The 13,449-nt window shown below is 37.2% G+C and overlaps 1 protein-coding gene across 2 annotated transcripts in view; it reads right to left on the bottom strand.

Moving 5' to 3' along the window:
- Mdn1 (midasin AAA ATPase 1) overlaps window positions 1-13,449 on the bottom strand; it is a 142,639-nt gene that overhangs the window by 112,402 nt on the left and 16,788 nt on the right. For both annotated transcript variants that reach the window (XM_077801619.1, XM_077801620.1), the window contains exons 3-10: window positions 10,532-10,756; window positions 10,098-10,205; window positions 9,829-10,021; window positions 7,535-7,777; window positions 7,164-7,295; window positions 4,232-4,335; window positions 1,989-2,103; window positions 213-406 (exon numbers count right to left, since the gene is read on the bottom strand). In XM_077801619.1, coding sequence (XP_077657745.1) covers window positions 213-406; window positions 1,989-2,103; window positions 4,232-4,335; window positions 7,164-7,295; window positions 7,535-7,777; window positions 9,829-10,021; window positions 10,098-10,205; window positions 10,532-10,756 — 1,314 coding nt within the window. The remainder of the gene's footprint in view (window positions 1-212; window positions 407-1,988; window positions 2,104-4,231; window positions 4,336-7,163; window positions 7,296-7,534; window positions 7,778-9,828; window positions 10,022-10,097; window positions 10,206-10,531; window positions 10,757-13,449) is intronic.

Below are 13,449 nucleotides of genomic sequence, written 5' to 3'. Positions count from 1 at the left end.
AATATTTTCAGGCCTTCCTAATCAGTACCTATAGATCTGAAAAAGATCTGATCTCATGAAAATTTAATTTTCAAACTCAGTATGTCTTTCAAAACCATTTAGTTCGAGTTGGTAAGATCTTTTAGGGTAAGTTGCTTTTAAATTATCAACTAAACCGACCCCGCCCCACGCACGCGCACACACACAACTCAAAAAAGTGTCAAGTCCAATACCTTAGAGACAATTCTCTGCCCTCAAGGATAGGTCTTTTGTTTTCTCTTCTGGCTTCTGAAACTGCCTCAGATGCCTCTTCACTTTCAATACAATTATCACTTGAAGAGTGATGTTTCTCTCCAGTAAGCTCAATATAAATGTCAAGCAGGTGATCAGCAGCTTCCAACAGGCTGGGATATCTGCTCTGAAGAACCTGTCAACAGAGGGAGGGAAAAAAGGAAAGAAAATTTCACCCCAAGCATAGTAATTTTTAAAGTACACACAGCCCTGGGTGCAGTGATACACACCTCTAATCCCAGAGGCTTGGGAAGGTGAGGCAGAATTACAATTTATAAGGCCTTAACATCTTAGTGAGACCCTGACTCAAAACAAAAACAAAAAAATGATTTTTAAATGCTGGGGATATAGCTCTGAATTCCAACCCCCCTCCCCCATACCAAAAAATAAATAAATAATAGTATACACAGAGTTTAGTGATAAGAGTGTTTACCTAGCATGCCTAAGGCCTAGATTTAATCCCTAGTACCACAAAATAAAAATAAAATAAAATGTACACATTTTAACTACTGCTGACACTAGTTAACCAGAAAGTGTATTTCTCTATGAAATTTGTCATCTTTACCAAGCATAAAAATTTAAACCTTGAAACCTTTACATTCTTTTGGTCCTACCTGCCCACTCAAATGCCATGGCTTTTTTTCCTACCTCAAACTCAGTTATCCGGCAATCTCACCATCTGTAACATAGCTTTCAGGATTGAAGTTAGATGGTAAAAGGGTCTCCAAGCAACCAAAACAGGCATGTAGGCTGGTGATGCAGCTCAGTGGCAGAGCACTTGCCTAGCATGTATGAAGCCCCAAGTTTAATCCCCAAACAATGCCACCAAAATAAAAGTATCCAAGGAATTACTGAATAAAGAATTCTTCAAGAACTATTTACTATGGTTCCCAACAATTCTAGTAAGGTTCATTACACACTTTCTCAGTCAAAAGTAAATTAGAAGCAGTTATGAGGACATAGAAAAATAGTTTTTCAAAAGGCCACAAGTTAATGTTAATGCTGATAAAAAGCAATGGAACTTAAAAAGAATTAATGATGCAAAAGATCTAAGTCCCATTCACTTCAATAACTGCTGAGAATTTACTACAGTATTATACTTGGAATTCATAATATTAGCTCCAAGCCTTTATGTTGATATGAAACAGTCAAATTTGTTTAAGAAGGCATGAAACTACATATATATTTGAAAAATTAACCATCCATTTAAATTAGTTTGAGAAGAACATTATGATTCCAATTTATATATGTAATATCCACATATTTATAAAGGATATAGAACTCAAGGCCTAATAGTGTCATATTCATACACATACATACACTTTTTTTTTTTATTTGGCAGTACTGGAGATGGAACCCAGGATCTCATGCATGCTAGGGCAGCAGTGTATCATTGAGGTATATCCCTTCTGTGTTTCAGTGACCAAAATAGTCTAGACACAAAATCAGATGCTTCATATACACTTAAAAGTATTTTATGCAGTATCTTTAGTGTGCCTGCATTTTAACTACCTCCCAACACATGAGGCCAGACATGACATTTTTCGCTTGTGGTATGATGTCAATGTCCAAAGGTTCTAAATTATAAAGCATTCTGGATTTCAGATTTTTAGTTAAGGGATGCTCAATCTATACAAACTTAAAAACTTCATGTAAGTTTGGAACTTTTCATAATAAAAAGTAAAAAAAAAAATTTAATATTTTCTAGTACCACATACCTCATTCAGTTCTTTCTTATTCAGATTATCCAGGTGAATTTTGGTCCAATATTTGTCTAACAAAGTGGCATGACTATTTAGTGGTCGATACCAATTACCTCCACAAGTCAAGAGTCTACATTCAAAAATAAAGTTACACATCAGCAGTTTGAAATTTAATCTTGAATTAGGTTACAGTAGATCTAACCTATCTGTGGGGCATACATTCCAAGACCAACTGTGGATGCATAAAATCATGGTCAGTACCAAACACCCACATGTTTTTTCCTATATTCATATACCTATGATAAAGTTTAATTCCCAAATTATTCACAGTAAGAAGATTAATAACAATGACCTGAGCAATAATAAAGCAGTTACACAATATTCCATAATCAAAGTTATTTAAAATTTAAGAACTGTTTACAAAATCTAGAATTTTTTATTTAATATCTTCAGACCTCCTGCTGCCTACTGAGCTAATTAAATTCATAGAAAGTAAACTGCAGATGAGAAGGCAATTATTACTTGTTGGACATTACCTCACATGAATAAATATACTCTTAATCCTTCCTAGTGCCATATACTACTCTGTTACCTATAGGGTAGATGACCAACAAAAGACTAATAGTTGACCCATATTTGACTCTTTTCCTAAGAAGGAATGATAGAGTTTAAAGTTGTTTTCAAATCAATGTAAATGAATCCATGAGGTGTTTTGATCTCAATGACCTGTTCATCCTTTAAGCATAAATACCTTCAGAAAAACATAATCCAAGAACTATAGCATTAACAATAATTCACTGTTTGCTACCAGAAGCTACCATACTTGAAAATCATAAAAATTTTCCCAAGAAGAGAGGATTATATATTCAACATACACTCTGGACAAATTACATGCTTACACATTAGCCGTTTGATCCTCACAACAACTGTCCTGAAGAGAGGTGCCATTATTTTCTTCTAATGTATAAGGAAAAGAACAGTAATAATCCCTTGTTCACCAACCACAACTATAAATGATAGGACTAAGAGCTGAATTTAAGTCTGTCTGATATCTAGGTTGCCTGACATGATGTCATGGGACTTTCTAAGAAAAACTTCGTTATCTGTGTAATTTAAATCAACTTACATTAAAAGCAATAGGGGTTGGCATGGTGGTGCATACCTGTAATCCCAGCAACTTGGGAAGCTGAGGCAGGAGGATCACAAGTTCAAAGCCAGCCTTAGCAACTGAGTAAGGCCCTAAGCAACTTGATGAGACCCCATCTCAAAATAAATAAATAAATAAAATAAAAAAGACTGGGCATCAGTCTCTGACACACAAAAAAATAAATAAAACCATAAGGTTGACTGGGGTGTAATTCAGTTGCCTACCATGTTCGAGGCCCTACGTTCCTCCCCAGCACCATGAAAAAAAGAAAAAAGTGTTAACAGAGTCTGGCAAGGTGCTTCTTGAGTATAGTTAGGTTAGCCCCATACTTCATCTAGGAGTCAATCTTTACTCAGGCAAACACTAATGTAATCATTAAATATATAATGTTAGTTTCATTTGTGGGTATTTTAAGACCTTGCAGAAGCAGGAGTACATTAGCATAAAAAAAGAAACTGTTGCCTTCTTGGTATTTTAAAATGTGGATAGAAATATACCAAATCTGCTGTTTTTTTTCCATCCTAAATTTAATTAAATTTTTTAATTGCTTAAAATCTACATAACATCTTCTTCATCATCATGGCTAGCCATTAATTGGGTGCTTATCCTGTGATAGGTAATGCAAATCACACTATTTGAAAAAGAAATGATTAGCCTCAATATATTCATACTGTTTAGAAGGTATACGCAGGTACTAAATGTCAGTGTCAGGACTCAACTCAGAACTATCTGACGATAATCTCACTTTATTTTAAAAAACAAGATAAAATGTTTAAAACCGACTATTTTTAAATGAAAAAACAAATAGCTCATTTTATAAATTAATTATCTTCATTAAATAAAATCAGGAATGAGGGCTGGGGCTATAGGTCAGTGGTAGAACACTAGCCTAGCACATGAGAGGCACTGGGTTCAATCTTCAGCACCACATATAAATAAAAATGACTTACATATGTGTGTAAAATCAGGAATGAGAAAGTTGGCTCTCTCATCATTTCTAATTAACCCTGCTTAAAATAGGTTCAGATAATTATACCAAGGTTTCTAGACTCAGCATGAAGACACATGATAAAGAGGCTGCAGAGTTGAAACAAAGGTTAATAGCACATACCTCCTGGTTGCAAAAAACTGAAATCCAGGAGCCACTTTCAGACAGTCCCCTCGGCCAGGAATCAAGAGTTGTCCATTCTCCAAAAGCGGGATCAGCACTGAAACCTAAATCACAAACTCCACTGATAAACAGATATTAAGACAAGTAACAAAAACCAAAACAATCCAAATGAGGAACACATCTTTATGAGAAACTTCAGTTCTCATGGTGGAAACTAGGATCAAATGCAGGTGGGAATGTCCAAGTCACCTACATTCCAGCATAACACTTACTTCATGCAACATTCACTAAGTGCCTTCTGTGGATTAGAACGAAGCAACATACAATGATACAAACAGTATTAAGACTTTAGATCCTAAAATTTGATGGGAGACGATAAGCATGGCTCCAGGGGTATACATACAAGGTGACATGTGAAAAGAAACGGTGGCTCTGAACTGATATGAACCAATTTAGAAGCAGGACAATGAAGCTGTCCCCAAAGTAATCTTATTTGCTCAGTATGAGAAGAAATAGCTACATTTGGTAGGAAAGAAATGGCATAAACAATGGCATTAAGGATGGGAAAGAATGTGCAAATGGAGCCAGATAAAGAGGTAAAGTTCAGACATAGGGAATAAAAAGCCTCCAATGCTGAGCTAAAAAGACTGAGCTTTTTCATGACAAAAATAAGTATCAAGAGTATTTTAGACTAAGAAAAAACTTTTATTTAAAAAAAAAAATGAACTGTGTAGCAATGTGGAATATAAACTGAAAAGAGATCAGCCTAGGGGAAATAAGAGTTACTCAGAGAAAAACACTATGTTACAAAGGCATGCTAGACAGATAGAATAGAAGAGAGCAGGATAGGAAAGAAGTGGGATAGAAAGAAGAAGACAGTGAATAACGGATCTGGAAATTAAATGAGAAAAGAAAAAAACCTAGATGATTCTAGGTTCTGGCATATTAACTGCAGGGCAGAAAAGGCTATTCTAATTTGGACATCTTGAATTTATACTGGCTATGGGACATTCAAGTAGAATTCTTTTTTTTTTTTTTTTTTGGTTGAGATAGGGTTTCATTATATTGCTTAGACTCTAAAGTTCAAGTGATCCTCCTGCCTTAGCCTCCTAAGAGATTGGGACAACAGGTATGTACCACCAAACCCAGCCCAAGAAGAGATTTCCTTTTTTAAAGAAAGTCAATTAGACATATGGAGCTTATGGGTTTACAGGGGAAGTTTGTTAAAAAAAAAAGAGAGAGAGAGAGAGAGGGAGGGAGAGAAGGAGGGAGGGAAGAAGAGAGGGCCAAAGAGGATTGTTCCAATTTAGTGGGTACTAATTTTTCATAGCAAAATTATTTCATTCGTAGCTAGAAGCTGAAGGGAAGCACAAAAGAATATAGGGGCAATTCCAGGATATTCCAAAACTTGAAACTAAAGAAAATCATCCTAAATATTTGTAAAAGGTAACTTTAAATTAAATTAATGGGTCACAAATGTGGATGTAGATCAGTGGCAGAACCCTTGCCTAGCAAGTGAGACCCTAGGTTGGATCTCAACACTGTTAAGAAAAACAAATAAGAAAACCTAAGCCTAACCACACAAAATTTTGTGGTTTTCTTTTTTCCCTTAGGCAAGAGATGTGTTTTGTTTTCTTTTTTCTTCCTTAATAGTTTTTCCAACCTGTAGTTTTGTTAACATGTTTCAGTGTATATTTTGTAATTAGTAGTCACTACAGTGTTGGGGGGCACGGGGAGGAAGCCTTCTTAAGTCTCTAGTAAACTTGGCAGAGTATGTCAACAATTTTTTTTTTAATATTTGCAAAGCATATAATCCAGCAACTTAGAGAAAACAAAGTGATTACTTGGGTACAGGAAAATGTCCATAGATTAAGAATATTCAGTATATTAACTTCTACAATGATAATTGGAAGACAAGTCTAGCTGGCATAGTGGTGCATGCTTATAATCCCAGTTACACAGGAGGCCAAGACAGGAAGATCACAGGCCTGGGCAACTTAGCAAGACCCCATCTCAAAAAATAAAGAGGAAAAGGGCCAGGATGTAGCTCAGTGGCAGAATGCCTCTGGGTTTAATCCCCAATACAAGGGAAAAAAAAGACAAACTCAGTTTGAAGATTCATAAATACTTATCCCAAAGAACTAACAGTAGAGCATCATAGAAATACTAGAACAGATGGCAAGACATCAAAGTTAGCATTACAACTACTATAGCTGAGATCTAAAAAATAAACCACAAATTTACAATTGTGTGCACAAGCACACACAAGGTAACCTGATCAACTATTGTTGAGAAGTTCTAAAAATAACAAAATAATAATCAAGGGATCCTTGTATGTTCTTAAGTAAATACAACTTCACTATAATGATAATGAAATCCAAAAATGATTAAACCATAAACCTTCTGGAAACAAATGTGTTATCAGGAAAATGATCTGTACAAAATGAAACTCGAACTATAAGAATTTCCTAATGGTTACTAAGCACTGCAAAAGGAAGACCAAGTCAGAAATTGTTAATTTGATCTTTAATCTGGACTTGGGCAACACAAAAATGTACTGAGGTGTGGGACAGGGGCAGATGCATCATTATGGCTTACATGAAATATCCTTCATTTTATTTACTTTTCTTTGGTTCTAATTCCAAAATCTACAGGTCTAATGATTTTCCAGGTAATGTAATATCTGAAAAAAATTGTCCATGAAGGCAGGCACTCAAAAAAGGATAAAATCAACAAGTACTTTTAAACTAGTTTTATTTATATTTCAATTTTATTTTTTTAAACTCTCATGGGTAGAAGTCAGCTCTGGTTCTGGGCTTCTTAAAAAACATCATTTTTTAAAAAATGAAACACCATCCCCAGTCACTATTAACAAAATGACCTCAAAAACAGAAGAGACGTTAGGAAGCAGTGATTTAGTAAGATGACATACCACATCTAAGGGGGCATAGTCAATATCCTCCAGAAGAATCCAATGGCCCTTTGTGGCTGCCTGTGTCAGGGTACCAGGCTGCCACACAAACTCTCCAGGAACATCTGTGCAGCGATACATCCCCAACAGCATCTGCAGAAGAAAAATAAAATAATTAGAGAAACCACACACCTAATATGCTAAGACTACTTCCTTTGATTAATTCTGTGAATCATTCCATAGCGATGTCATCACTTAAAGTTTTCACAGATTGCCCCAACAGTCATGAGCAAGACTATTATCCATTTTTGTATTCCCTTAGCAAAAACAATACTTGAATGCCAATAGTTACAAGAATGCCAAACCACCAACGCTTGCCATTTCTTAATTACCTTACTGTCAGTCTGATCTCCAAGCTGGACTTTGAGAAGCTGAGGAGGCTTTCTTCTACCTGTCATTGCAGCTAAATGTTCAACTAAGGAAGTTTTGCCACATCCTATTGGTCCTTCCAACAACACAGCATTCTGAGAAGCCACTGCCAAAGCCAGGGTCTGAAGATTTTTGCAGACAGACTTAACCAGCACATAAGATCGAAGGGCCAGCTCTTGTTCTCGTGAAGAACTCATATTACTAGCCTGAGGAGGAGACAAGAAACAAACAAAAGTCAGTGAAGAGTTACTTCCCCTAAGGAAACAAGTTAATTTCTACAACGTTTCCACTGACCTTACATAAACCTGGGCTAATAACTTAATTATAACAAATCTAATGTAAGAAGTATGCTATACAAAGTAAGAATCTGACCTTTCTTCTTTCCCTTCTTGAAGGAGGAGTACATGTGAAAATGGAAGAATTTTTTTTAATATTTATTTTTTAGTTATAAAAAATAAACTAAAGTTTAAGTGGACAAAATACCTTTATTTTATTTTTATGTGGTGCTGAGGATTGAACCCCGTGCCTCATGCATGCTAATGAGTGCTCTACCTCTGGGCTACAACCCCAGCCATGGAAGTAGAAATTTTTAACAAATTTAAGACAATGTCTCTCAAAGTTTTAAGAAGCTAAAAATGTTGATGCATGGGGAAGTGGGCTCAGCAAACCTCATCTATTACTGCTGGGTTTGTGTTTATTTTCTTCCTCTCCCCATATTCTAGAACTTCATATCTAACATTAAGAATGCAGGGATTGGAGCTGGTCACAGTGGCACTTGCCTGTAGTCCCAGCAGCTCGGGAGGCTGAGGCAGGAGGATGGCGAATTCAAAGCCAGCCTCAGCAAAAGCAAGGTGCTAAGCAAGTCAGAGAGACCCTATCTCTAAATAAAATATAAAACAGGGCTGGGGATGTGGCTCAGTGGTTGAGTGTCCCTGAATTCAATCCCTGATATCCCTACCCCCCCACACACCAAAAAAAAAAAAAAAAGAATGCAGGGATTGGGGATGAAGATAGGTGGTAATGTATACTCAGCACAGGTTGGACCCCTTCCCTCAAAAAAAGAATGCATTCATTAGGGAAATATGGACACCAAGAGAATATCATAACATTGTTAGATTTTTTTTTTTTAAGGTATAGTAAGTGTTGGCATTAAGTCTTTCTTTTGGAGATAAATACTGGAATATTTATGAATGATATTGGAAAGTTTTGCAGAAATATAAAGGAAACAACTGATTATGAATAGATTACTATTTAAGCTGGGTGAAAAGTATTTAAGGATTCATTACACCATTCTTCCTACTTTGGAACATGTTTGGCATTTTTCATAAAAAAAGCAAACAATATGTTTACTGGATAAATGTAGAATTTCAGTCAAAAGATGACACAGTTCTAAAGATAAAAGTTCTAATTCTAGATAAGGTCACATTAAAAACCTGGAGGTACAGGTTTCTTAGTGTTGGTCATACAGATACATTCAATTTATGAATAATTACTTCACTAAACACTTATGACATGTACACTTTCATATATGTATACTTCTATATTTTTTTTTCTTTTTAATGCTACATGTCAGAAACAAACTGATGTTTTAAAGGCCTCAAGACTTATTTCCAAGAAGAAAGTGGGTAGATCTGATCACCAAAGTGATGACTGAAGACTGCTAGAGAAAATCAGACTGTCTTCCAATGATTCTACATTTTTTTTTAATCTCCCAGCCTGTCTAAAGTGGTCTAGAGCCACAATCTTGGAAGAAGATCATTTCATATGGCAGCAGGGAAGAAACACAACACATACTGGTCTCCCACACAATGGGCAAAGAATATTATGACAGAACTGAGGACAGGAGTTCTCTATATGTCTAGCTCTGTCTTCGCCAGTCTTTGCAGTTCAAGGTTCTCCAAGTCATTCTGCTTTGTGTTTCATATATTTAGGATAACAAATGCTATTCAATTTCATACAATTTTTGTAGTAAACAAACAAGATATGTGAAAGAATTTTGCTTAAGTTTTTTGTTTTTTTAGTGCTAGGAACTGAACCTAGGGCCTTGCACATACTAGGGAAGCACTCTACTACTGAGCTATATATCCATCCCTCTTTTTTTCCCTTTGTTTCTTTTAATTTCTCCCTTGAACACTTTCAAAACTAGACCAGCAACTTGGATTCACACCTGATTCATAAGAGCCCAACTAAGGAAGGAGCATACTCAGTATTTAAGAGGGGAAAGGGAGCACATACCCTACTAATAATGCTAATATACCTGCTCTCCAGGGGCCGGAGGCTGCTTGGGCAATACCACACCACATACTGCTGTCACCCTGGAGGAGAGGTCAGCTGAAATAAGGTGTCCTTGTAGGTATTGCAGCTCCTTATCCTTATGCCAAAGGGAGGCTTCTGGATTGGCCAAAACCAAGGCCTTCTCCAAGTCCTGCAACTGGGCCTCTTCTAATAACCTGAGGGAAGAATCTCATCAATTATGTTATTGTACAAAAAAGTTACAGCAAAACCTAAAAGAAAGCTTTTGCTTACCTCAACCTGAAGTGGATCAATTCATCACTATTAAAAATCTTCTTAAGGAATGATAACTTGTGCTCTTCGTTCATATAGGTGACCAAGGCAAGACAGTTGGCTGTGTACCTGGAGAAAAAGGAAGTACATATGTATAGTTGATCTGCAGTTGACTGGGAAAAAAACAAAAAAAAGAAAGAAAATGACTAGTCAACTGAACACTAGAGAATAAATGTGTTATTTAAGAGTAAATAAATCAATCATGAATTCACTTGATAAGAGCATGAAAAAGGTAGAACCACACTCACATCACCTCATTTTTTTCCTGAAGTGACACAAGATGAAGGAAGGAGAGTAAGAACTCAAAAGCCACAAGAACAAAAACAACAGATTGAACATGGTTTCCTTCTCCTCCCTCACACTATAAGCACAGGAAAAATCTAGCAGCTACTCACCAACGGACCAAAGTGTCATGGCTTCTGAGGAGGGGGACACACACACTCCAGTCCCAGAGTTCCCGGAACACAGATTGCTCTTGCTGCAGAAACTTGTAGGCTGCTTCCATTAAGTCCCGAAGTTTCATCCGTCTTCGCCCATAGCGAACTGGATTAGCATCTGAACTCTCCAAGAAGAGTCTTTGAAAGACTGGGGAAGTGTCCTTGAAATACCTCAGGGCAAACCTTCAGAAAAAAAAGAGTATTTTCATTGGCTGGTGGAAATATTCAAGTACATATCTCTACTCTGAGACAGGACTGTAGAACATAACAGAATACAGGGAGGAAAATGCTAACATTACCTAGTCCTATGACCAAACTGTTTAAGTTCAGGAACCACAGGACCATGACATGGGATAGCTGATACAGAGGACACAAAAACCTAAACTGATTACTCAAAAAGTAGAGGGATTTATCACAAGTATTTATTATTAAAAATGTACTCATTTCCAACAAACATTTACTGAACTGTCACTAAGGGCCAGACACTGTGTTAATACCTGAAGATTCAAAACCAAAGAGATTTTTTTCTTAAGAATTCTGCCATCTGATAAAAAGAGAATACTTACAAAAACAATAAGCAGCACAAAGAGAAAGAGTTCAACTGAACCTGGGGAAGTTGAGAAAAGATGTTTTAACTGCCTCTTAAAGAATGAAGAGGAGAACCTTGTGAGAGCATAAAGAAAAAGGACATTCCACTAAGATAAAACAAAAAGTTCAAAAAGTTGGTCATAGTGGTACTTGCCTGTAATCCTGGCTATGCAGGAGTCTGAAGTAAGAAGACTGCAAGTTCAAGGTCAGCCTGGGAAACTGAGCAAGACCTTTTCTCAAAATAAAATATCAGAAAGGACTGGGACATAGCTCAGTGGTAGAGCACCCCTGGGTTCAATAGCCAGCATCATACACACACAAAAGGTCAATAAGACATCTTCAGGAAACTGCCTGGTATGATAGTTGAAAACAGAAAGATGTTGATAGGCAGGAAATGAGGTGCTGAAGGAGGGCAAGGGCCAGATTATAAAAAGCTTGGGAGGCCATGGTAGAGATGCTGGGCCTTCAATGTATTAAAAATGTTTTCCACACAGCTATATTCTTCTATTAGAAATTCTAATAGACTTCATAAGAAATAGTGGCACAAAATCAGTCATACAGGCTTGTTTATCTGTATACTCAAAAGGGATGAGTGACCCTAGGATTTTGAGTTGGGCTGATCAATGAACATCTTCCCCCAAGTCTATTCTGTGAAGACTGAAAAGCAGTTGTTTCTCCAAATGCCCAAGTCACAGCAACAAAAAAATCTCAAGGCATACAAAGAAACAGGGAAACAGACTAAAATCAAAGGAAAAGAAAATTCCAGAAACAGGGATTGAGAATGGAGCTCACTGGCAAAAGCTCTGGGTTCAATCTCCTTCACCCAAAACAAACAAACAACTAACTGCACTGGTAACAAACTAGAAGTGTTAGAACTCTATAGGAGTAGAGATTTATCAGTTTGAAACAAAATCTCTTTGACATATTAAATGACAACCATAAAGAAAACATCTATAACACACAGACACACACAAAATCAAAACATGTCACTATCAAAAAATTCATGAAAACACTAAGGCTGCCAGAAAAGACCACAAAAGTTAGAAGACATGCAGAAAACAAATAACAAGATAGCAACAGTAAATCTTTTTGCATAAGTGACCACTTTAAATAAAAATGGGTTAAACTCCTCATTCAAAACACATGGATTAGGCTGGGGAGTGGCATACACCTGTAATCCCAGCAACTCTGAAAGCTGAAGCAAGAGGATCAAAAGCTCGAGGCCAGCCTTAGCAATTTAAGGCCCTGTCTCAAAATAAAATAAAAAGGTAGTTCAGTTGAAATGCATTTGCCTAGCATCCATGAGGCCCTGTGTTCTGCTCCCAGTACCATAAAGTCTATTTTGTCCATTAGGACCTGTTTTGGTTATCATTTGTATGATATTTTGTCCCTATTCTTTTACTTTCATTCTATATCTTTTTGTAGATAGCGTATAATTAAATCCTATTTTTTTTCTCTACTTACCTAATTCATGTCTTTGTACATGTGTGTGGGGATGGGTAGTGGGGATTAAACCCAGAGGTCCTCTATCAATAAGCCACACCCTGAATTAAGGTGCCCCTCTCTAGGAACTTTTACAGTGACAACAGCAGTTACCTGCCGCAGTCTGGCTGGGCACAAATCATGAGCCATTCAATCAGGAATAAACTTTATTTCCAAACTCCACCAGCACACTCCACACCCGCTCCCTGGGAACCTCCCTCTAACGCCATCCACGTGGCTCCTCCAGGCACACACCACACCAACCGGAAATCCCTCCTCCGGACCTTCCCCAACCAACGTGAACCCTCCAGGAATCCCCAGGAGAACTCCAAAGCAGGAATGAACTCAGGGGCACTCAACCACTGAGTCACATCTCCAGCCCTATTTTATTTTTACTGGACACAGGATCCCACTGAATTGCTTAGCGCCCACTGTTGTTGAGCCTGACTTTGAACTCTCGGATCTGTCTCAGCCTCCTAAACCACTGGGATTACACACATGTGCCAACGCTGGGGGCCATCTTTTGTCATTTCTAACAACCCCTTCAACTACACCTGGGTTTATGTTAATGAGGTGACTTTCAATAAGCACTTAAAGATGGGGCTGGTTGGCAGAAAACCTAACCCTATGATTCTCAAAGGAGTTTTTAGGCCAACCCCAGACCTCCGGGAAGGGAAGAAGGGCTGAAGGTTGAATGGATCACCAATGATCAATAACTTAATCAACTATGCCTATATAAGGAAGTTTCCATTAAAAGTAAAAGAAGGGGGTTCTGAGAGCTTCTAGAGCATGTGGAAGTGCTGACA

Source organism: Urocitellus parryii, chromosome 8 (assembly GCF_045843805.1).
Source record: "Urocitellus parryii isolate mUroPar1 chromosome 8, mUroPar1.hap1, whole genome shotgun sequence".
In the NCBI taxonomy this organism is placed as follows: Eukaryota; Metazoa; Chordata; class Mammalia; order Rodentia; family Sciuridae; genus Urocitellus; species Urocitellus parryii.
The sequence above is the reverse complement of the archived record's forward strand: the minus strand, read 5'-3'. Positions and strand labels throughout refer to the sequence as shown.